This window comes from Ammospiza caudacuta, chromosome 20, assembly GCF_027887145.1.
Source record: "Ammospiza caudacuta isolate bAmmCau1 chromosome 20, bAmmCau1.pri, whole genome shotgun sequence".
Taxonomy (NCBI): Eukaryota; Metazoa; Chordata; class Aves; order Passeriformes; family Passerellidae; genus Ammospiza; species Ammospiza caudacuta.
Window position 1 is genome coordinate 10,138,564 of NC_080612.1, and position 23,177 is coordinate 10,161,740.

General features: G+C 45.8%; 3 protein-coding genes across 5 annotated transcripts in view; 2 read left to right on the plus strand and 1 right to left on the minus strand.

Annotated features, from left to right (window-relative positions):
* CLTC (clathrin heavy chain) overlaps nt 1-15,771 on the plus strand; it is a 30,107-nt gene extending 14,336 nt beyond the window's left edge. Inside the window, exons 10-32 of one of the 2 annotated variants that reach the window (XM_058818022.1) lie at nt 87-209; nt 401-538; nt 627-791; nt 880-1,060; nt 1,399-1,562; nt 3,219-3,344; nt 3,891-4,033; nt 4,394-4,628; nt 4,949-5,071; nt 5,165-5,310; nt 5,453-5,636; nt 6,016-6,208; nt 6,625-6,782; nt 6,957-7,121; nt 7,212-7,319; nt 7,429-7,596; nt 7,758-7,907; nt 8,003-8,134; nt 8,288-8,398; nt 8,994-9,164; nt 9,272-9,493; nt 13,405-13,480; nt 14,423-15,771. In XM_058818022.1, coding sequence (XP_058674005.1) covers nt 87-209; nt 401-538; nt 627-791; nt 880-1,060; nt 1,399-1,562; nt 3,219-3,344; nt 3,891-4,033; nt 4,394-4,628; nt 4,949-5,071; nt 5,165-5,310; nt 5,453-5,636; nt 6,016-6,208; nt 6,625-6,782; nt 6,957-7,121; nt 7,212-7,319; nt 7,429-7,596; nt 7,758-7,907; nt 8,003-8,134; nt 8,288-8,398; nt 8,994-9,164; nt 9,272-9,493; nt 13,405-13,480; nt 14,423-14,547 — 3,507 coding nt within the window. In that variant the 3' untranslated portion in view covers nt 14,548-15,771. Of the gene's footprint in view, nt 1-86; nt 210-400; nt 539-626; nt 792-879; nt 1,061-1,398; nt 1,563-3,218; nt 3,345-3,890; nt 4,034-4,393; nt 4,629-4,948; nt 5,072-5,164; nt 5,311-5,452; nt 5,637-6,015; nt 6,209-6,624; nt 6,783-6,956; nt 7,122-7,211; nt 7,320-7,428; nt 7,597-7,757; nt 7,908-8,002; nt 8,135-8,287; nt 8,399-8,993; nt 9,165-9,271; nt 9,494-10,554; nt 12,406-13,404; nt 13,481-14,422 lie in introns of those variants that run through there. The other variant, XM_058818024.1, reaches the window with a different exon arrangement.
* A 1,254-nt stretch (nt 15,772-17,025) lies between these two features.
* PTRH2 (peptidyl-tRNA hydrolase 2) lies at nt 17,026-18,541 on the minus strand. Of its 2 annotated transcripts, none has more exons than XM_058817611.1 (3): nt 18,504-18,541; nt 18,231-18,291; nt 17,026-17,673 (listed from the first exon to the last, which is right to left on the minus strand). In XM_058817611.1, exon 3 carries the CDS (start codon nt 17,650-17,652, stop codon nt 17,128-17,130), a length of 525 nt encoding a protein of 174 aa, XP_058673594.1. In that variant the 5' UTR covers nt 17,653-17,673; nt 18,231-18,291; nt 18,504-18,541; the 3' UTR covers nt 17,026-17,127. The 2 variants fall into 2 exon arrangements, with proteins under 2 accessions (XP_058673594.1, XP_058673593.1); XM_058817610.1 differs by having other exon boundaries at nt 18,205-18,291; nt 18,504-18,532.
* Nucleotides 18,414-23,177, plus strand: part of VMP1 (vacuole membrane protein 1) — a 62,111-nt gene continuing 57,347 nt past the window's right edge. The window contains exon 1 of the mRNA XM_058817609.1: nt 18,414-18,654. The gene's annotated coding sequence lies outside the window, so the exon portion shown is untranslated. The remainder of the gene's footprint in view (nt 18,655-23,177) is intronic.

Consider the following 23,177-nt stretch of genomic DNA (forward strand, 5'->3'; position numbering starts at 1 on the left):
CTCCTGACAGTAGCTGTGACTGAGCTCTGTATTTACCAAGGTGTGTGGTGCTCTTGCTGAGTTCTCACTTTCCATCATCTTCTCAGGTTGGATATACTCCAGACTGGATCTTTTTGCTGAGGAATGTAATGAGAATCAGCCCTGATCAAGGACAGCAGTTTGCACAAATGCTTGTTCAAGATGAAGAGCCTCTTGCAGATATAACTCAGGTAAATAACTTTATTGCTGTGAAATGTTGACTTCAAAGCATTAGATTGGTAAGAGGAGCCCTGCTCAAACCATCAGAGCAATGAGTTTGGATTTAGCTATTGATGCTTAAATATACTTCCAGTTCCTAATCAAAAACCTAAATTTCTTTCTTTTCTTTTTTTTTTCTTTTTTTTTTTTTTTTTTTTTGCAGATTGTGGATGTCTTTATGGAATATAATTTAATCCAGCAATGTACAGCCTTTCTGCTGGATGCACTGAAGAATAATCGTCCCTCAGAAGGTCCCCTGCAAACACGTTTACTTGAGATGAACCTCATGCACGCCCCTCAGGTACTGCTCAGACTCCCTGCGGCTGGACATGGCAAACACTGCTGGGAGTGCTCAGGAACCGAGTGAAAATGTTCCCTGTTCCTTCCAGGTTGCAGATGCCATCCTGGGAAACCAAATGTTTACTCACTATGACCGGGCTCACATAGCTCAGCTGTGTGAGAAGGCTGGTTTGCTGCAGAGAGCACTCGAGCACTTCACAGACCTCTACGACATCAAGCGTGCGGTGGTTCACACTCACCTCCTCAACCCTGAGGTAAGGCATCAAACACCCTGCACCTGCAAATCCTGCCTCTAATAACTGCTCTTTGCTCAGGTCTAAGATGCCTTATGTGTTTTTGCAGTGGTTAGTGAATTATTTTGGGTCCTTGTCAGTAGAAGACTCTCTGGAGTGTCTGCGTGCGATGCTGTCCGCTAACATCCGTCAGAACCTGCAGATCTGTGTCCAGGTGGCTTCCAAATACCATGAACAGCTGTCAACACAGTCACTCATTGAGCTCTTTGAGTCCTTCAAGAGCTTTGAAGGTGAGTCTGTACTTCTGCAAGAGGAGCTGTTGCTCACCTCGTTACAGGTGTGTGTCTGTCTGCTGAAATCTAGAAAGCCATAATCAGCTTAAGTATTTAGGCCTCAAACTGTGTTGAAACAGATCTAAACTTTCAAGTTTCCCTGTTTAGGGTGGATACCACTATTCAGTTGCATAATTTGTTTTTCTGAAATCCTGGAAAATGTTTGGAGATCTAGAAAAACCTAGAATGCTGGCCTCTTGCCTTTGTCCAAAATGGGTGCCTTTAATTTCTGTAGCCTTTGGGATTTGTATTTTTAATTGAGACCAGCAAATAATGTGTTTACTGTTTCTCTGCAGGTTTGTTTTATTTCCTGGGCTCCATTGTAAACTTCAGCCAGGATCCAGATGTGCACTTCAAGTACATTCAAGCTGCATGCAAGACAGGACAAATTAAAGAAGTGGAAAGAATCTGCAGGGAAAGCAACTGCTATGATCCAGAACGTGTTAAAAACTTCCTCAAGGTAATGTTTGGGTAACACTGGAATGTCTGGGGCTGTTGGGGGTTCTGACAAAATATGGTATTTCACTAGTGAAATGAGGCAGCTCTGTGAAAACAGATGAGTTGTAACCTTTGCACTTAAGGATCCAAGTGTCCTCAAACCTGAGGTATCTGCCATGTTGACAGTACCTCCTAATGAAGTCTGAGCCTGGAATATTGTCTAAAAAATAAGAATCAGGTCAGTTCCTCACTGTTCTTGCTAAGGTTAATCTGGCTTGAACTCTTAACCTGTAGTAAATGTACCAGCTTACCTAGAACTTGTTAAAAATGTCTGCTATAAAATAGGAAACAGTTTGTTTAACTTGAGAACACCCATAGTGCCAAATGAGTTGATAACTTAATGCTTATTTATAGTGTAATCAACTCCAAGTGAGCAACTACAGAAACAACAGATGAAAAGAGTCAGTTCATTCCATAAATGCTTTCAGATTCAGGGCTGATCTTACTCCTACACATGAAATTTCAGCCAGGTGAGCCATGATTTAGCTCTGCTGGGAGATGCTAGTCAGTGGGAAATATCCTGACTGATGCAGAGCATTGCTGGAGAGTAGGGAAGGATGCTGTGCTCAAAGTTCAGATTCTGTAGTCTTAGTACTGAGCTTATTGACAGACACAACACTGAGAAATACCTTAGGAACCATGTGGGAGGGGAAAACTTTATCTGGGAACATTTCCTGCCTTCGTGTTTGTTGGTTACATAGCATAGTCTTAGATTTTGCTGATCATATCTGAAGATGGCAAAACTCTTCCCAAGAGAATTCTCTAAAACTAACCTGGTGTCACCGAGGTGTAAGGTATGTCATTTGATCAAGCCACCTAAGATATGTTATCAAGCTGTCAAACTCCTGATGAAAGTTATTGTTTTTTGTGCTGTTCCATGTCTGGAATGTGCAGGACATGTACCAGGTAAATCTCCCAGTACAGGCCTCCCTGTGTAAAGTCCTTAAGTGTAATTTATATGTAGGATTATATTCTGGGATGTGCATGTTGGAATAAGTGATCTGAAATATGCATCCGGAATACTGTCTGCCACATAGACCAAGCTTCTGTACTGTAACCATTGTAACCTTATGCTGAAAGTTGGAATGCTTTTAGATAATTAATCTGGTAAGCAGTTTAAGTAGTACTGCTATAGAGCTTAATTCTTACTGTTCTCTAAATCCATAGTTAGGAGGTATCACATGACACATGGCACTCAAAGTTAATTCTGTATCTAAGTTTTACATTATCAACCACAACTTAATCTAGTCATGGTTAAATTTCTTTTGAAATCCCAGAGTGCTAATCCTGCACACCAAACACCAGTGGCAACCAAAAATATTCTCTATAGCCTAGGCTTGTAATAGTTGTATTGTGTTGTAAAACTCTGTAGAGTCTGCCATGCAAAGGAGCAGGGTTAAACTCCAAAAAGCTTCTTGCTCCTCACTCCCTGCAGTGGGTGTGAGTGCTCTCACTTTACATCTTGCAAACAATTAGCTGAACAACAAGCTGTCATTATTTGGTTGACTGTTGAGATTGGCTTTCCAAATTCAGCTGCTTTGACAGTTTAAGTGACTGTATTATTTGTCTGCTTAAGTCCAAGAGCAAAAGCAAATTACTAAAGCTCTTCTCTTTCTAGGAAGCTAAACTCACTGACCAGCTGCCTCTCATCATTGTGTGCGACCGCTTTGACTTTGTGCACGACTTGGTGCTGTATTTGTATAGAAATAATCTCCAGAAATATATTGAGATTTATGTACAGAAGGTAGGTGACAGCTTGCCCCTTGGCTTCAGTGAGTCAAATTGATCAGTTTTTACAGTATCATGTACAATTACAGGCAGCATGTTTAAGTATTGTGCAAACAGATTTGTACCTGAAAATGACATTTAAGTGATTAATTAGTGGCCTCCAGTAAATTAGCCCTGATGTGAGTCAGGTCTCGTTCTTCAGTCAGGTTAAGCAGTAACTCCCACTCATGTGCCACTTGGTAGAATAACTTTGGAGTTGTTGAGGTGATTTTAAGTCTCAGTATTTTGGAGTGGGGAGAAGGGGAAGTTTTCCTTTTAACTTCCTGCAGGGACAAAGTGGATTGCTCAGGAGCTCTTCCTGTGGGAGCTAAGTGAGCCACTGGGCTGGGGTGGGAACACCTGCTGACTGAAGAATTGACTTTTAAGCTTTTTCAGAACCTTAGGAGGCTGGGAGTAAAGGTGGGAAGATGGGGTCAATCTTAACAAGTGGCATTCTGAGGATATGTATTGCCTGCCCTTGCTCCCTGACAGCATCCTGACCTCTTTAAATGCTCCTGTGCAGGTGAATCCCAGCCGTCTGCCTGTGGTTATTGGGGGACTGCTTGATGTGGATTGCTCTGAAGATGTGATCAAGAACCTCATCCTTGTAGTGAGAGGTCAATTTTCAACTGATGAACTTGTTGCAGAGGTTGAGAAAAGAAACAGGTATTAAACTTCTACAAGTCTCTTACCAATTCTAGTCTGGCAGTGCTTGCTGCTTATCCGTCAGTGCATGTCACACAGCTAAAGCTGGTACTGACACAAGCAGAAGCTGCCGCTGGGTGAGAGCCAGCTCTAATTCTTGCCTGAAGTGGGGATCTTTCCAGATAACTTTGGCGTGTTTTCTTCATAGTGTCAGAAGGTTACACCATTATAATAATGAATCAAAATGTAGGTTAAAACAGAGCACTGGAACTCTGGTTTAGTTCTGACCATCCTACACCAAGACTGGCTTCCAGGGTGTAGAAATCATACAACTGGATATTTACTTACTCAACCTCTAACATGAAAATCACCTTCTTCTAGGCTGAAGCTGCTTCTGCCCTGGCTGGAAGCAAGAATTCACGAGGGCTGTGAGGAGCCTGCCACTCACAATGCACTGGCCAAGATCTACATTGACAGCAACAACAACCCAGAGAGGTTCCTGCGTGAGAACCCCTACTATGACAGCCGTGTTGTTGGCAAGTACTGTGAGAAGAGGGACCCTCACCTGGCCTGCGTGGCGTACGAGCGTGGACAGTGTGACCTGGAGCTGATCAATGTATGTATGCCAGGCTGCTGCCTCTTGATTGACTGCTAACATCAGTGTCAGGGGCTGCATAGAAAGATTTAGGACAAAAATATGGGTTTTTTTTAAATGTATTAAGCTGGGAAGTGCATGTTTGTAACACAGAAGAGGGGGTGGCTGTTTAACCTTCCTCTGCAGCTTAATGAGAAACTCTCCTGCTCATTCTAAAATGGGAGGTTAATGGAGTAACAAAGGCTGAGATTTCAGTCTGCCCTCAGTTCAGAGTTACAGTACAATTTTCTGTAGGCTCCATAGCCTTGCCTTCCCTCTGAGCAAGCTGTGCCTCTCTCCAGGTGTGCAATGAGAACTCCCTCTTCAAGAGTCTCTCCCGCTACTTAGTTCGCCGTAAGGACCCCGAGCTCTGGGCCAGTGTGCTGCTGGAAAGCAACCCCTACAGGAGACCCCTGATTGACCAGGTACAGCTGCAGGACATTCACAGCCTTGCCTGTCCCAACTGGATTTGCAGAACCTGACGTCACTCATTTCTGCATGCCTTGCTCTGCCTGCAGGTTGTCCAGACTGCTCTGTCAGAGACCCAGGACCCCGAGGAAGTCTCTGTCACTGTGAAGGCCTTCATGACTGCAGATCTTCCCAACGAGCTCATTGAACTGCTGGAGAAAATCGTTCTGGATAATTCAGTGTTCAGTGAGCACAGGTGTGTGAAATGAAAGCTAAGCCACAGGAAACTTGGAGTTACTGCTGTAATGTGAAACAGCAAATAAACTAATACCTTCTCCAGAGGGGAGGGTGAATTTCTTGATCATTATTTGCTAAGTACTGATTTTTTCCCTCCTCAGGAACCTGCAGAACCTTCTCATCCTTACAGCTATCAAGGCTGACCGCACCCGTGTCATGGAGTACATCAACCGCCTGGATAACTACGATGCCCCTGATATAGCCAATATTGCTATCAGCAACGAGCTGTTTGAGGAGGCATTTGCTATCTTCAGGAAGTTTGATGTCAACACATCAGCTGTACAGGTATCTTCAATTCTCAGCTTATACAAACTCCCTGTGCATCCCCTCACAAGGACTTTGCTGGTGCTTAACACCAGTTAGCAAAGTGCCCAAAGCTGCTCAGTGTCTTGTCTTACAAAGCAGACACTGTTTCTGTGAAAATAGGTGAGTTTTAACCTTTGCACTTAAAGATCCAAGTGTCCTCAAACCTAAACAACATTTGTTTATTGAAACTTTGTAAGCCTAAAATCACTCACGCTGCGTGGGTTGTGTGGAGTTAGTCCCTCTCTTTTACAAGCTGTGGATCCATTGAGGAACTTAGATAAACTCCAGCTTAGTGTGTTGTGAAAGTGACACTCTTAGCCTTCCTGAGAGTGGCTGATGGTGGTTATCCTTTCCCCAGGTGTTGATAGAGCACATTGGGAACCTGGACCGTGCGTACGAGTTTGCCGAGCGCTGCAATGAACCTGCAGTGTGGAGCCAGCTGGCCAAAGCACAGCTCCAGAAGGGGATGGTGAAGGAAGCAATTGACTCCTACATCAAAGCAGATGATCCTTCCTCATACATGGAAGTTGTTCAAGCTGCTAATGCCAGTGGTATGATTAAGTTTTGTTTACATCTTGGCTGTTGATGTTGCTCAGCTCCTTTGCCTGGTCTGCTCAAACTGCAGTTCTGCCAGACCTGTATCTTCTTGCAAGTAGAGGAATCTGGCCCTTCAAGGACTGCTCTAAATAAGAGTGGGAACAGGTAGTGTATTCCATCTGCAGATAATCAGTGGCCTGTAATTTCTTTCTTTAGCTAGCTGGAGACTTCTTTCAGAGTCTTTGTATGAAGTTAAATAAGATTTTAGTTAGGCCCATTTTGAGATTATTTGATTAATGCATAATTGGCAGTGTGAAGGTTGTTGATTGTTGGGGCTGTAGAAATATGTCAAAATTAGGCTCAGATTGTTTAAGTTAAGCACAAGTGTCCCCAGTGGTGTGAAATAAACATTCTGAACTCCTTTCCATAGGAAACTGGGAAGAACTGGTGAAGTATCTGCAGATGGCACGCAAGAAGGCCCGGGAGTCGTATGTGGAAACAGAATTAATCTTTGCTCTGGCTAAAACAAACCGCCTGGCAGAGCTAGAGGAGTTCATCAATGGCCCCAACAATGCACATATCCAGCAGGTGAGTGGGGCTGACTTTGTTTTCCTGACTCACAGAGGGGTGTTGGGAATTCTCTCTCTTTGGATATGCACATAGATCTTTAAATTGATTTTGACAAGGGCTTGAATGCCTCACATTGAATGTAAACCACTGGCTGAAAAGGTGCTGGAATAACCTGGCTGTGCTCTGCCCCAGGTTGGCGATCGCTGCTATGATGAGAAGATGTATGAAGCTGCCAAGCTCCTGTACAACAACGTGTCCAACTTCGGCCGCTTGGCCTCGACCTTGGTGCACCTGGGCGAGTACCAGGCAGCCGTGGACGGCGCTCGCAAAGCCAACAGCACTCGCACGTGGAAAGAGGTGAATTCACTGCCCCTGAGCTCAGGGCCTCAAAGCTGGGGCCAGCTCAGGAGCCTTGGTTCTAAGCAGTAACACAACTCTCAATTCCAGGTCTGCTTCGCTTGTGTGGATGGAAAAGAATTCCGCCTGGCTCAGCTGTGTGGGCTCCACATTGTAGTGCATGCAGATGAGCTGGAAGAGCTAATCAACTATTACCAGGTAATTAGGCTGACTCCTGTTGTACAGTCAGTTCTGTCATGGCAGCCCTGTCAAAATCTGGGATTCTGGATTGTTTCTGATGTGAAATGTCTCTGTGTGTGTCTCTAAGGATCGTGGGTACTTTGAGGAGCTGATCACTATGTTGGAAGCAGCACTTGGGCTGGAGCGAGCACACATGGGGATGTTCACAGAGCTGGCAATTCTCTACTCCAAGTTCAAGCCACAGAAGATGAGGGAGCACTTGGAGCTGTTCTGGTCCAGAGTTAACATTCCCAAGGTGAATATCTGAGGCTTTAAATTTAACTGAAAACGCACCTTTTTGGGCTGTCTGTACCCAGCTTTTGCACAAGCAACTCCTGAGGTTATTAATGGCACTAAAACCTGAGCACTGCTGGAAATTCCAGTTAACAAATATTGCTAATTCTGCCTTTTGCTTAGGTTCTGAGAGCTGCAGAACAAGCCCACCTCTGGGCTGAACTGGTGTTCCTGTATGATAAGTATGAAGAATATGATAATGCCATAATCACAATGATGAATCACCCAACAGATGCTTGGAAAGAAGGCCAGTTCAAAGATATCATCACTAAGGTATTGCTTTCCTGGTGAAAGTTATGTCTGTTTTTCTTTTGGATTTCCCCACAATCAAACTCCTGCTCTGAACATGCATCTTTACTCCTCTGTAGGTGGCCAATGTGGAGCTGTACTACAAGGCAGTTCAGTTCTATTTGGAATTTAAGCCTCTGCTGCTCAATGATCTGCTGATGGTGTTGTCCCCTCGGCTTGACCACACTCGTGCTGTCACGTTCTTCACAAAGGTAATTTTCCTGCTATCCACATAAAAACAAAAGCTGGGAAAGCATTGAGCTGTAGTAGCATTTAAAAATGCTTAGCTACCCCCTGCCTGCCAGGGAAAATGCTAAGAGACTTCCACAAAACTGACTTAAATGTGTCTCTCTGATTCCTTGAAGGTTAAACAGCTGCCCCTGGTTAAGCCTTACCTGCGCTCTGTTCAAAATCACAACAACAAATCAGTCAATGAGTCCCTCAACAACCTCTTCATTATTGAAGAAGATTACCAGGTATGTCTTGTCTTGAAGCACTTTGTTCTGGATTTACTTCATATTCTCAGCTTTTGTTTCATGTGTAGAAACACAGAGTTTTCTTTCTCATTTTCAGTAGTTTTTACCTGCTTGCTGTTAACTTCAATTCCTTAAGTGTATGTTCTTCAGCTTTAAAGTGAATTAGTGGTGAGGAACCATGGATTAAGTGGAAAAGTATTAGTGGCTTCCTGAGAGCATTTTGTGTCATTCCTATTGGGGATAGAGTGGCTCTGTTACAAGTGTGACAGCTTTTATTTAACGCAAACAAACACTGGGTGCCACCAAAAGAAGAGGCAAACAGTTGTGATGTCTGGCTGTTTTACTGTTTTCAGAGAACAGCTGCCTGGTTTTCAGAGACTCTTATTAACCTACTGAAAAATACTGACTGAAAATCTAAACTCCATGTGTGTCAAACAGCAGCTTCTCAAACAGAATAGCAGATCTCTGCAGGTGTGGCTGGGGTACTTTATCTTCCTACAAGCAGGAATAGAGAACTAGTGGAAAATATTTGCATTTTGTGTGTGCAGTTGTACATCTGAGGTGTGACTTTTTTTTTTTTTTCTGCTTCACTCAGGCTCTTAGGACTTCTATAGATGCTTATGACAACTTTGACAACATTTCTCTTGCCCAACGTTTGGAGAAGCACGAGCTAATAGAGTTCCGGAGGATCGCCGCCTATCTCTTCAAAGGCAACAACCGCTGGAAGCAGAGCGTGGAGCTCTGCAAGAAGGACAGGCTCTACAAGGTGAGGCAGCACCCAGGGCAGCTCTACAGCTCTGCCTTGTTGGCTCTTGGTTAACAGCCCCTTGTGGGTTGCTGTGCCCCCTGAGGCTGAGGCTCTGTCCTTTGCAGGATGCCATGCAGTACGCTTCAGAATCCAAAGATACTGAGCTGGCAGAGGAGCTGCTGCAGTGGTTCCTACAGGAGAACAAGAGGGAATGCTTTGGTGCTTGTCTCTTCACCTGCTACGATCTCCTAAGGCCGGATGTTGTCTTGGAAACAGCGTGGAGGCACAACATTATGGACTTTGCCATGCCATACTTTATCCAGGTCATGAAGGAATACTTGACCAAGGTAAGAGCAGGTGCCCCTCCAACACCCAGAGCTTGTTAGTCACTGTGGTGAATGCCTTGAGACTTTCTGCTTGCTACTAACATTGGTTTGGGCTTTGTCCAATGTCTGTCTGTCCATGTCCACACTTACTTTTCAGTCCATCTGGGGAGAGACTTCGCCCTCTAAGAGGCTGAAACACTTGCAGGCTTCACCCTCTGCCAATGACAGAACCTACATCAGTAGTATTTGCCTGACCCTGGGCAGTGTCTAAAGTAGTTCCAGGCTCCAGGCATTTCCTGTGCTGTGTCAGTCAGGAATCCCAGCTGGGATCAAGCTTTAACTAAATACTAGACTGTTACTAAAACAGCTTTATAGCTAGACCTAGAGATAACTTGTTCTGCTATGCATTTAACTCTAAAATGTGGCTCTGACACTTAATGGCACTAATTATGATTCAACTCTTATTTGAAGTGACTCAGGGTGGGGGAACTACTTGGTAATGCTCTGACAGACTTGAACAGACTTGAGTTAAATCCAGCTGTCACTAGCAAGATTTTCCCAGATGAAGCTTTTGGAGTATCTTCCAGTGAAATGCTGTAAATTGCTTAATGATTAAGACCTTTCCAAGCTTGAGTTCAGCTTTTACTTTCATGCAGTCAGTGAAGACTAAAGTGCCTGTTTGTCCAGAAATTTGCCTGGCTGTTCTTTCCAAAGGCAGAACTAGCTGTAGTTCTGTAGCTAGCCTGAAATGCTGTTTTGGGGGAGGTGGGCTGAGCAATACAACTGTTTGTCAGAGATGCCTGCACCAAGCTAACACCATGCCTTTGGTGGGAGTAGTAGATTCTTAAAGATAAACATTTCCTGATCTGATAAAGGATTAGGATGTAGCTTTGGTGTAGCTAATGAAGTAAGAGCCAGCAAGAAGCAGAGCTGCCTTTCTAAAGCAGATACTTCTGGTGTACTTTTGTTTTTACTCGCCTGTACCTTAATTATTTCTTCCCTGACGCTTTTGTTTCTACCTTTTTATATGCTAAATATGGAATTTGATTTTTCTAAGCTGCACCTTCTGAATTCCTTTGCAGGTTGATGCAATAAAGGAAAAGGTGAAAGTTGATTCTTGTTTTCCATCTTTAAGTCTGGAGGACTAAGTCTAAGGATTCTGCATGAGTTTTTTTCTTTCCTATGTTTACTACACTGCTGCTACTGCTTTTTCCCCAAACAAAATATCACTAAAGCATTTGCAAATTGTTTAACTCTCACTAGCTAGTGCTGTAGGAGAAAAGTAGATTCATTTGCTACTAATAAGCTACTAGATCCTCAGGAAGGGCATACAGGTGATCAGTTGGATCACAGTCAGCCTGCAATTGAAACAACACACAAATACTTACAAATGCTATTATTTGACAGCCAATCTGACTGGAACAACCTCCTACAATAAGAAATAAGTCTGTGAATCCCTAAATCAGTCTGGCATTTGCTAGTTGAAGGGCTGTGATCCAGTTCCTGATCTCTGGACCATGACTAATGCGTGCTGACTGTAGGCAGAGTAGATACTGGCTGCTCCAGAGGGACTCTTCCTCACTCAGGTGTCAGTTCTCATGGTGCTGATCTGATCCACACAGTGCTCTAGTTCATGTAGCAACTTAAATCTTCAGCTCTTACAACAAGTCTGTGGTTCTCCTCCCTACAGTAAATTTCTAGTAGTTGTCCAAAAAAAGACTGCCTTCCAAGCTCTTCAGCTTCACTAAACCTCTTTTGCTACCTCATTAAAAAAACATATAAAAATGGTAATGCTTATTGCTCTTCTGAGGCTACTCCAGGGCTTGCCTTTTGCTATGTAACTTTGACCTTCAGAAGGGCAATCCAAGGTTTTGTGTCCATCTGCTTCCCTACAAATGCCACTGTGATCCTCCTGAGCCCAGGGGTCAGCCCTTGCAGGAGTTTTCCATTAATGTGGTTCAGCAAAGGGCAAAGCAAAGTTGACAGACAGCTTTGAAGATGGACTAAATGCAAAAACTGCTGGTTGTAAAGACACCACTGGAACTCAAGGCTAACCTAAGACACGTAGTGTAAGGTCCTTCAGCAGCTAGTAAGGAAAGTAGGAGAGCGTGTGTGTGAAAAAAGGTAATTGAACTGCAGTGTTTGCATAAACGACGCATGTGTAGCAGTCATTGCAATTACATCCCACTACTCCTGAAGCTCCAAGGCATTGCTGTGGGCTGCTTTGGTTTTTGGGGGGAGCCTGTATGGCAGTCATCTTCAGACCTCACTCGTGCTTCAGTACTTTTGCCTCTTTTTCATGCACACATAACACGATAACATTGAATGCATGTTACTTTTCCTCTGCAGCTTATTGCAGTCCCTGTGGAAAAGCCTTTCAGTCAATCTTGCTCCAGGTGTAGGGCCCTGAAGCTGGTGATGCTCGAGCAAGTGGTGTAAGAACCATCCTGAGGGCTGGTTTCAAACTTGCGCTTGTTCTTGTCAGTATTTGTTCAGTTCTGAGGGGAGGCATCAAAACTGGCTCCAAAATGCATTGAATGTCCTGGGCTGGAGGCTTTCCAAGTGTGAGTAAGCCAAATGCCTCTGCTTAGTAGCAAACTCTGCACATTCTCCTTGGATTTGCATCTCTAGACTTGTGCTTGTGTGTTCAGTGTGTTGCTGTTTGGAGTTAAAAGCAGTGCAGTTCCCAGCACGGTGTCTGGAAATGAGTCTTGGAGCATTGGATACAATCCCGTGCACTTTGGCTGCTGCAGGCCAGATACTGAGGGAGGCACCACCAGGCTGGCCATGGAAGCCCAGCCACTGAGGGAACTCCAGCTCAGGACTTCTGCCACTCCCTGGAGTTGTGCCTCAGCTTGAGGTTACACAGGAACAGGTTTATGGAACACACAGCTGAAAGGAGGCGCTCACAGCAGATATTTGCTCATGTAGCACAGTTCAGCTCAAAACTCACTTGTCAATGTTGTAGCTGAGTAAATAACACTGACCCTGTGTAAGTGCAGGAAACCTTCAAACTCCTTTATTAAGGACACAAATGAAATGAAACATTAATCTTGTATTATTGTCTTTCAAAGCAATTGGCATGATTACCTCTGACTTTGTTCTAAGTCTTATCTCCCAGGTAAAATACCAATACCTCATTTTGTGGTTTTAGTTTCAGGGCCTGCCTTAGACTATAGAAATGCTGAGTTCCCTTGGATCTGTCTTAGAAATGAGCAATAATTCACTACAGAAGTTCCTTCTCTTGCCTTTCTGTAGGGGTGGGCAAACAGCACCATTGCACTCGCAGTGCAGCAGTGAAGCTGGCCAGGCTTGTCTGTTACTGTGTGTGAAGCTGGAAGAACTGGAGTATCTGTGGGTTTAGGCTGACTGCCACACAGTTCTGGAGTGGAAAAAGCAAGTCTTATACACATGCATTCTCTGCATTTGAACTTAAATTGCATGAGTGAATGGGTTTGGAAAGTGAAATCTTGAGGCTCAAGTGACATGTCGGATGCTATTGCAGTCTGCTCTATCCAAATACAAACCTGATTACTTTGCCTCAATGTCACCTCCAGGGAAACCTCTCCAGGTCTGGGCATTATCTTGGCAATTGCTCCAAGGCCAGAGGTCTCCAATTGAGACTGAGCTCAAATCTGAGTCTTGAGTCCAAAGACTGTCCAGCTCCAGTCCAGTCCAGAACCTTTGTACAAAGCTTCAGCCTGGAGTGAGCTTTCAAAGTAGTTGAAAATCCCTCAGTGAGGGATTTTGTTCAGGAAACAGACAATCTTGACTGCACCAGTACCAACATTGCTACTTGAATTGATCTTAACTTGTAAATGGTCTCCTTTTCTTGATGGGTGTTGACATACCACTAAGGCTTTTCCACTTCTCTGCCACCAATAAGTACCTGTTTTAGAGGAGATTTCTTTAATTGTTGGTCTCAATTCCAGGTGGATAAACTGGATGCATCAGAGTCTTTGAGAAAGGAAGAGGAGCAAGCTACAGAAACACAACCTATTGTTTATGGTAATGCTTTAGTTTGTGTGTTATCAATTACATATTTCACTTTTTAAACAAGCCTTCCCTAATCTTGTTTTGTTCCTGACAAAGTCCTGGGAAATGGGAACATTCTCCATGTGAAATCAAGTCTTAAGGAATGGGTTCCAAAATACAAGATAAGTGCTGTGGCTGCTGAGGTGAGCTGTGGACTGCAGGATTGAAGGTTGTCCTGGCTCCTTAAGGAGAGCTGTACAGGAGCTGTGCCATTCCAGGCTCCTTAAGGAAAGGTTGTACAGGAGCTGTGCTACTCCAGACTCCTTAAGGAGAGCTGTACAGGAGCTGTGCCATTCCAGACTCCTTGAGAGCTGTACAGGAGCTGTGCCATTCCAGGCTCCTTAAGGAGAGGTGTACAGGAGCTGTGCTACTCCAGACTCCTTAAGGAAAGGTGTACAGGAGCTGTGCCATTCCAGACTCCTTAAGGAGAGCTGTACAGGAGCTGTGCTATCCCAGACTCCTTAAGGAAAGGTTGTACAGGAGCTGTGCCATTCCAGACTCCTTAAGGAAAGGTTGTACAGGAGCTGTGCCATTCCAGACTCCTTAAGGAAAGGTTGTACAGGAGCTGTGCTACTCCAGACTCCTTAAGAAAAGGTGTACAGGAGCTGTGCCATTCCAGATTTCCACCAAGGGGTTATTTGCATCTTGTGCAATATGTTTTATATCTAAAGCATATTTATACCTACTTGTTATTGGGTATTTTCTTTATATCCAGGTTATCCTAGTAAGAGTTTCTTCACTGTAGTATTTTTAGCCATGTGTTGTGCCCTGTGGTTTTTACCGGTTGTGGCCCTGAAGAAGCCCAGTCCAGGTCAGCAGGGTGAAACACAGAAAATAACCTCCTGCAGACTTCCAGGCATTTAGCAGGGTGATTTCTGAGTTGAGGAGGAGTAAGATGCCCGTTGTGTGTTGCAGGCCAGCCCCAGCTGATGCTGACAGCAGGACCCAGCGTGGCAGTTCCTCCGCAGGCACCTTTTGGCTACGGCTACACGGCCCCTCCGTACGGGCAGCCGCAGCCCGGCTTCGGCTACAGCATGTGAGATGCAGCACAAGGCAGCCTGGAGCAGCAACTTTTCTTACTGAAACTCCACCGTCCCTCCCCGCTTTAACTCATAACAGGGAAAAGCAAAGAGTTCTGCCTCGTGTTCTTGTAACCTTTATTTCATGAAGGACAGTTTTTTCTAGCGCGAACGATTTGAATCACTTCTGTTAAATCTTTTTCACATTCCATGTCCATTTAGACTTTTACTTTCAGAAGGGGAATAGTTTAAACGACTTTGTTCCAAGTGGGCTTTTGCAGGACTGCTTATTACCATTAAGTCTATTGTGAAGATTCTGATTTGCACTCTATAGTGTTACACTCTAATATTGAATCTTAATTTCATTGTATGTGAGCAGCTTATGGTATGTACTGTCTATTCTAAATGCATTTAAATCTCACTGTATATTTGGAGAAAGCTAAAGCCAAGATAATTGTATTTGACCTTGCAAGACTGCTGACAAGAGACAACACTAATCAGCATATCCTCCCTGGGTTGGATTGCATAGCTCTAAAAGAAATTAAAATGCGTACAGACAACCTTGCCTGACTTAAAATGAGTAAAAATTTTGGGTTTTGTTTTTTTGTTTTTTTTTTTTTTTTTCCCTTAACCTATGCAGGTTTTTCCAGTTATGCATATAGAAAATGCTAGTGTCTTTTTGCTCACTCCATATGTAACAGATGACCTTATGTTGTGCTGTATCCTGTGCTTTTGTGGGACATTCCATTCAGGAACAGAGCACCATGATTCCAATCTGTGTATTTACTAACCCTGCCCTGAGGTTTGTGTATGTTGGATATTGTGGTGTTTTAGATCACTGTTTTGAGTGTACAGAAGAGAGAATTCAAGCATATTGCTGTTCAGTTTTGTTTGTGCAATTTGAAATTACGCAATTTAAAAATAAATTACTGGACTGTGGACATGCTGCATAGTGGTAGCTTCACTTTACTGTCTTCAAAAAAAGGACCTTTGGACTCAACCCAAGTATTCCAGTGCTGGTAGTGGGGGGCAATGCAGGTGTGTGCAGCCAGGGGTCAGAGGGGCCAGCAGCAGAGCAGCAATGGGGACCAGTGGTGGGGTCTTGCACTGAGGGGGCAATGCAGGAAAATATGTAATGCTTTTTCTAGAGAGAGATTATGGCAGAGAGAAGAAAATAGCACTTTTCACCAGTTGGCTGCACTGTGGTCAACTCTAGCATATTCGACCAGATGATACATTAGGATTGTAGTGGGGTGTGCCAGTTCAATTGAGATCATGTTCTAGGTATGTAAATTGCCTTAAACATATTTAGCTTCAAATAAAATTGACTTAAATGTTTCTTTATGAATACTGTCATATTTGAGTGTGACGAGTCTGACAGCACTGGCCACATTTCCAACAGGAGCTCTAGAAGCTCCTGTTCCTTAACCAGGAGCCACTCTGGGCATCAGGATGCAGATCCCACTCCCTGTTCCTTATCCAGGAGCCACTCTGGGCATCAGGATGCAGATCCCACTCCGTGTTCCTCCTGTGAGCTCCAGAGCTGTGTGCTGTGATCCTGGGCACTGCAGCACTTCCATGGACTGGGGCTGGCAGGGCTCACCTGCCCCAGGCTCTCCATGGTCAGCATGGAGGTCAGAGGTGGAGCAAAGCCTGCAGTGAGTCCCTGAAAAGGATTCTGCCTCTGAGTAAGGGGTGCAGTATAAAAATATTTCCATCCTCTGTGTTTATTGGCATTTCAGCCCCTCTGCCATTCCCTCTGGCTCTGTGGAGATGGAGATCAATCCTGTTCCTTCTCCTTCCTGGTTCACAACACTCAGCTGGAACACGTCACTGAGAGGTTGGCAAAGGTGCTTAACAGCAGGACTCTCACAAATTTCAGGCAGAATTTACTGGAACCCCCAAGGTGCTCCGAACTGTGCAGTAATACCTATAACAAGGTGCTTCCTTAAACACAGGAGTGCCTGTTAATCCAAATAAAACCAGGATTTAAGCCTGTCCCTGAGTGCCCAGTTGTTTAATGGAGGGTAACTCCCCACACCTTGGCTTCACTGCACATTTTTGCACGTGTAGGAGCTACACAGACCCCTCCAGAGGGAAGCTCAGCTTACAGCTGCTCCCCACAGCTGTTACTGGTCTGGGCTGCAAATCCAGTTGAACTGGTCAGCCTGGTACCAGTTACGAGTTGTTGCAGCAGCTGTTGGGCAGGAAGTTGGCTACAGTTACCCCCAGCTCCAGTCCTTAACTGCTTCAGCAGCTGAGGCTTTCTGAATTAAAGAAGGTATTCACAGAAAACAGGCAGAAAGAGGAAACTTAAAAGTCATCAAGCAATGTGCAAAATCCTCAATCAATTGCACAAATTGTAAATTTACTGGGTTCCTTCTTGTGCCAGCTCTGCTTCCCTCAACTGCCCTGAGCCTAGAATATTCTTTCCCACTTCTGGAACAAAAGCTAGAGAAACTCATGATTTACAAATTAAATCTTACAAAACTTGCTTATTTTATTAACACTGAGGAAAGAGATGGCAAAAAACCCCAACTTTGATTTTCATCCCTTCAGCACCGACATACATGAACACATCCAGGTGTTTTTGGTACCAGTTTAGAAGAGCTTCAGGTGACCAGACACTTTATCTATGACATCAGCTGGTCCTGGTCCTATCCCAAGGACTGTCCTGGAGCCTGGAGCTATCTGAGTGCGCCCAGCATCCTGTATCAAGCTCACGGTCAGCCCCAGGCGCTTGGCCTCAGCCAGCAGCTGCACCAGAGTCTCTTCATCAGGAGCCTTGAGCACCACTTTGGGCTGTCCACAATATTCCCACTGCTTCAGGAGCTCGGGATTCCTCTTGTGAACCTGCTTGTAGGCAGAGACAGCAGCGTGGGAGCACTGTGCTGCCACTTTGCCCTTGCCCATCTTCAGGTCGTTGCGGACGATCAGCACCAGCTTGAGCTCCCCTGTCTCCCCCATGATGTCAGGCTCGCCCCCCAGGCTGCTGGAAGGGTCTGGCACTGCTCCAGCTCCTCCAGGCTTCCTGCGGAGCCGGCCCCGGATGCCCCAGCCCAGGCACACACCGCACACCACTCCGATGATGACATTCACAAACTCGGGCTCAAAGAGAGAAATCATGGTGGATTTTGGAGACTGCCTCTGGAAGGGGGGGAAAAGACAAATTTACTTGAGCGTTTCTCAGCTTCTGAGAGCATTTTCTGTGCTCTCACCTGGTTTTAATTTGGTTATTTGAAGACAAAGAACATTTGTTAGAAACACAAAGGAACAGCTCCCCAGACACAGCTTTCTGACTGCAAACACCTCACTGGTGATGGGCTCTGACTCAGAGCTAAGATAAAATGGCAAATTATCATAGAATCATAGAATGGTTTGTGTTGGAAAGGGCCTTAAAGCTCATCTGTTCCAACTTCTGCCATGGCCAGACACTGGGACACTATCTGAGTTTTCTCCAAGCTCTGCCCAGCCTGGCCCTGGACACTTCCAGGGATGGGGCAGCCACAGCTGCTCTCGTGCAGGGTCTCACCACCCTCACAGGTGGTGAGACCAATTAACCAATATCCTGATATCCAATTAACCCTCCTGTCTGTCAGTGTGAACCATTCCCCCTTGTTCAACACCCCAGGCCTCTGTAATTAACCTTGCCCCACCTCTCCTGTAAATTCCCTTCACCTGCTGGAAGGCCGCAATTAGGTCACCTCAGAGCTTCACTTCTTCAGGTTGGACCCTCCCAATTCTCTCAGCCTTTCCTCATTACACCTAAAAACGGGGAGAGAAACTGTGAAATGCCGGAGATTTTAAATCAATACCCAAATTCAGCTGAGGAGCGGGGCCGCCTCCATCTCCTCAGCCCCGCCAGGCCCGAGCGGACAGAGAGGGCAGAGACCGAGCGGGGACAGCACCGTGCGGGACCCCGCGGCCCTGAGGGGGAAACCGAGGGGGCCATGGGGCAGCATCCCCTCAGCGCTCACCTGCCGCTCCCGCCCGGCCGCTCCGCCGCGCCCGCCCGGAGGTGACGAGACCGCGGCGCTCGGGAAGTGACGGAGCCCGGGGCGGGACGGGGCGTGTGGTGCCGGGCCCAGTTCCGCGTTGTGCCGGGCCGAGCGGAGCCGCCGGAGCGTGGTGAGTGCGGGGCCGGGCCCGGGGCTGTCCCGGCGGGCGGGGGTCTCCTCACCGGGCCCTCAGCGGGGCCCCTCAGCGCTGCCCATCGCCGCCCGCTCCCCTCACGGCCCCTCCGGCTCTGAGGGGACCCCCCGGGCCGGGCGGCTCCGGTGCTGTGCGAGCCGAGGGAGCCGTGAGGGAGCCGGGAATGCTGTGGAGGAGCAGGGCGGGAGGGGAGGCTGCTGCTGCCGGCCTTGAGGGTGAGAAATGAGCCGCTGCCCCCTCACCGCGCTGGAGAGCGGCTGTGCTCCTCCAGAGCCCCGGGAAGGTGGGAGAGACTCGCCCTGCTCCGGCCCAAGGGACGGTGCCTGATGACACAGGGAGAAATGTGTCCTGCTCCCTGCGGAGAGGCAGGCAGCGATGGCCTTTGTGTGCTTTTCCACTGGAAATGTGCTGTGATATCCCGCTTGGGTGATCCCGCCATCCCTGTGGGCTGCCTGGGGCTCGTGGATGTGAGGCCCAAATTCATGGGAGCATTTCTGCTGGCCGGGGTTAAACACCTCGTCTGGTTTTTATTTCTCTAGCCAGTGTCGTGTGGCGTTTACAGCAGATAATAAAGCAGCAAGATTCCCGTTTTATTCCAGTTTTGCCTGGCAGGTCATGAAGGTGACCTGAGAGAAGGGGTGATGTTTGATGGCAGCTGTTTATCTGTGAAGTGCTGTGAATCCAGGTTATCCCTTTCCAACTGTGCCTACGACATTTCTTCAGGGTTTTCTCCTGCCCTTGTTTTCTGTGCTCTGTGCTTACCAACAAGTGGGTATCCTGGTTTAGTTAATGGTGACAATGTGGGTTGAGGTGGAGAAAATGTGGTGTTATTCTTTCATGCCTTGGACCACGTGTGTTGTGTTTGGGCAGTGGATTTTGGTGCTGTTTTGCTGTTAGCAATTCTGCTCTTTTAGAGATTGTTTCACCTCAGTTTGTTGGGGGATTCCTAACACCTTATGATAGCATACATCAGCTTTTCTTAATGCATTGATTTTGCTATTGAAATAATCTTTGTTATGTCAGTCCTCCTTCTTCCACTCCATCATTTCTTCAGCGTGGAATAGACTTTCCTTTATTCCTCATGGGATAAGTGACAGTTGTAACAATGGCTTCATCCCCTGTTTTCAGATGAGGGTTCTAAAAGCCACTTTCCACTTGTGCAATGGGAGGTGAGCTCTCCTTGTTAGTCTGAGCTTTGTTTCATGTCCTGCTGAGCTGCTGAAGTCACTGGTGTTTGTAATTGCTGTGAGGAAGGGTAGGAGGAGGCTCCGCAGCTTTCAAGTGGGTGGCAGCAATGAGGAAGGTGAGTAGGCTGCAACAACTGCACTCTTTCTGCATTAAATCTTCTTTTCTAAGTTGTTGTCTTGGAATTCCTTCTGAATGTCATAACTGCCTCTGAGTGCACCTCATGAGCTGCTCTCCTCAGGGTGATCTGTGCCATTAGTGCATGCTTGGACATTTCTTATTCCTTAAAAACCTGTGTGCTTAAAACAAACAAAAAAAACCCAAACCTGTAATTCCTGGTGTACTGCGATGGGAGACAGAGTTATCTGCAGGTTGGAACTTTAACTTTTCTTCCTGAGCTGGGTGAACTTTGCTGTTCCCTGAGGACAAAGGGCACAGCCTTGAGGCTGTTGCAATGCTGAGGTTTTTGTACCAGCTTCAAACACAGCCATGGGACAGCACCAAGACCACTGAACCTTGCTGCTTTTGGTGCTGCTTGGACCCAGAGGGATGTTATTAGTGAGTTGTTCAGGGCATTTCAAGCTTATTAAAAGAATATTTTTCTGTCTCCCAGGGCTCAGAATTGGCCTCTGTCTGGGCAGCGTGTCCTCACTGGATGGCCAAGTGTGAAATCTGAATTGGCTGCACTTAGAGAGTGTTCCTGTGAAAAGCAGAATTTGTTATCTCAGGAGCTGCTTTCAGCCTCTCTGGGCTTTGTCAGGTCCTTGTGTTCATCCCCTTTCATCTGTGCTGTGCCTCCTCTGCATGTCCTCTTATCCTGGCTCTCACCTTTTCATCTATTTGTCTCTACTCCTTTATTATAGCACCTGATTCTACTGCTGGATGTAATTAAAATTCATGTTTCACCAGAAAAAAAAAAAATACACCAAAAAGATCAGGTTAATGTATGTGGCTTCAATATCAGGGACAGAACTTTCTGTTAACTGAAAAGAAAATTGTATGGTATCCCTGAAGCTCACGTTACAACAGTTTTTCCTAAAAGGTATCTCAAAGTCCCATAAAAAAAAAAAAAAAAAAAAATTGGAATTTTAACTCTAAATTCTAAGCTGATTTATTTGGGTAGGAATTGGAAAATAGGTCTGGTGTACAGAGGCATAACCCACAAAATGGAAACCTGTGGTCTTTAACTGCATTACTTCTCCTTTGAGGAATTAAACTATTTTAGTTAGGAAAACATTTTTAGTATGGGAATAAATGCACTCCTATCAAAATAACCCATTATGGGCTAAATCTGAGGAGATTTGGAGCATCTTTCAGATGTGGCCTCGTTTATTTTAATTGAACACTTCCCAGGAGTGCTGAGGGACTGGGGGGAAAAAAAAACGCGCAGTTACGTTTAATATTTTCTGTCATCTTCAGGAAAGTCATTAACCCCCAGGTGAGGGGCAGTGCCACCCCAGTGCCACCCCAGTGCCACCTGCACGGGGCTCTCTCGCTCTGGAGGGGCTGCAGAGCTGAGGATGTGCTTGGCTCCTCCACTGCCTCCAGATCCTGGGGAAGTGCTGAAGAGGGAACAGCTGGAAGGGGCAGGGGATGTTTCACTTCCAAACTGATCCCTGAATCTGTTCCTGTGCCAGGCAAGCTTTGCCTTTCGAGGGAAAGTGCTCTCCAAGTTTCTTTGCCAGGGAATTGTTAACTTATTCTCTCTGTAGAGCATTCGATGACTGAAGAAAAACTCCTCTCACAGATGTGCAATTCTTTACCCACCTGGAAAGGCTGGATTTTAATCCTTTTTTCCCCTTGTTGTAACTGGGTGTAGAAAAAGAAGGAATATCAAAAAAGTTGAGAAGGAAGCAGCAGGTTTGGAACATTTGGCTTTAAATGCAAGGACTGACTGGAGATGATGTGTTACTGAGGTGGATGGGGGGAACAAAATTTTTCAAGTTTTAACTCTGGTTGTGGGCGCTGTGTGAGCAGGAGCTGATGGAGCTGAGAGTCAGGGCTCTTTCAGTAAGGAGTGGTAAGAATGAGTGGTTCAAACAATGACTGAGACCATGAAAACACTTCCTTGTTGTTCCAGCACCCTGGAAAGGAGTCCTCCAAAAATGCTCAGAACAGAACATGAGCCCACATCCTGCTCCTCTGGGTGAGAGTGCAGCCACCCAAGTTTGTCCAAAGCTGGTTCCTTTTGCATGAGTGCAACACTTGGTGCTTCCACAGCCCCCCAGAGCTCCAGAGAAGAGACTTTTGTCCTTTTCCATGATTACAGAGGGCAGATAGCGCAGTGCCCGGTTTTGTTGTGTCCTCCTGCTCTGATTGCTTGTTTTGCTTTGTCTCACTTCTGCTGTGAAGTGCCAGTCACAGTCACCATAAACCCTTTTTGTTGAGCAATTTGCATTTTTGACTAGCAATAATTATCTTTTTATACTTCACGTTTTTGGTTGCCCTAAAGCTCAATGGGGCATTGTCAGCTCTTTGTTCAGCCCTACAGAGCAGCTCCTGTGTGAGCACAGCTCTAACAAATGATCCCAGGCACCCTGATACAAAAACTGGCCCCAGTTGTTTTCCTCGCTCTTTTAAATAGTTTTTTATGTTTGCTGCTGAGTGCTCCCTGCAGTAGGCAAATTTATTTTTAGAGATGGGCTCTGTGTCTTCCCCAGCTTCTGTCAGAAGTGAAGTTCTGTTCAGCAGATGGAATTGAGTTTCCTGTGGTGAGCTCTCACGGGTTGGGTGTAGATTTGAGAACATGGGGTGAGTTAATGAAGGGTAACTCCATTTTGGGTCACCTCCCACTCCAGCCCATCCCTGTGGGCAGGAATTAGTGCAGGACCAGGGGTTCTGATGGGCATCAGCAGATCAAGGGTGCTGAGCTGAGGGGATGTGCAGCCTCCAGGCCCTTTGCTAAGATGCTTTGAGTATAATCAGACTGAGGTAAACCAGGGAGGTTCTTTTCTGGAGCCAGGAAGGGTTTGCAGCCTTTCAGCCCTGCCATGTGGTAGATATCCCATCTCCAAGTCAGCTGTGCTTTTAAATAGGAATTTTTAGAGCTTTCCTGCAGAGTGGTTGAACTTTAAGACCTTTTTGACAAGTATTTGTCCTGCAGAAATGTGGAAGGGATTATTTATCTGCTCAGTGCAAACGTTGACTTGTGTGAGGTGGTGTTATGCAAAGCTAATCCTGGATTAGTGCCTTTCCAGGCAGCCAGGGTAAAAGTGGCTCTGGCATTTGAGCTCCTGAGAAAAAGCTGTGGTGCCTTGGGAACAGCACACCTGAGCCCCCAGAGAGGCAGGAATTCATGGATTGCACTGGAATTC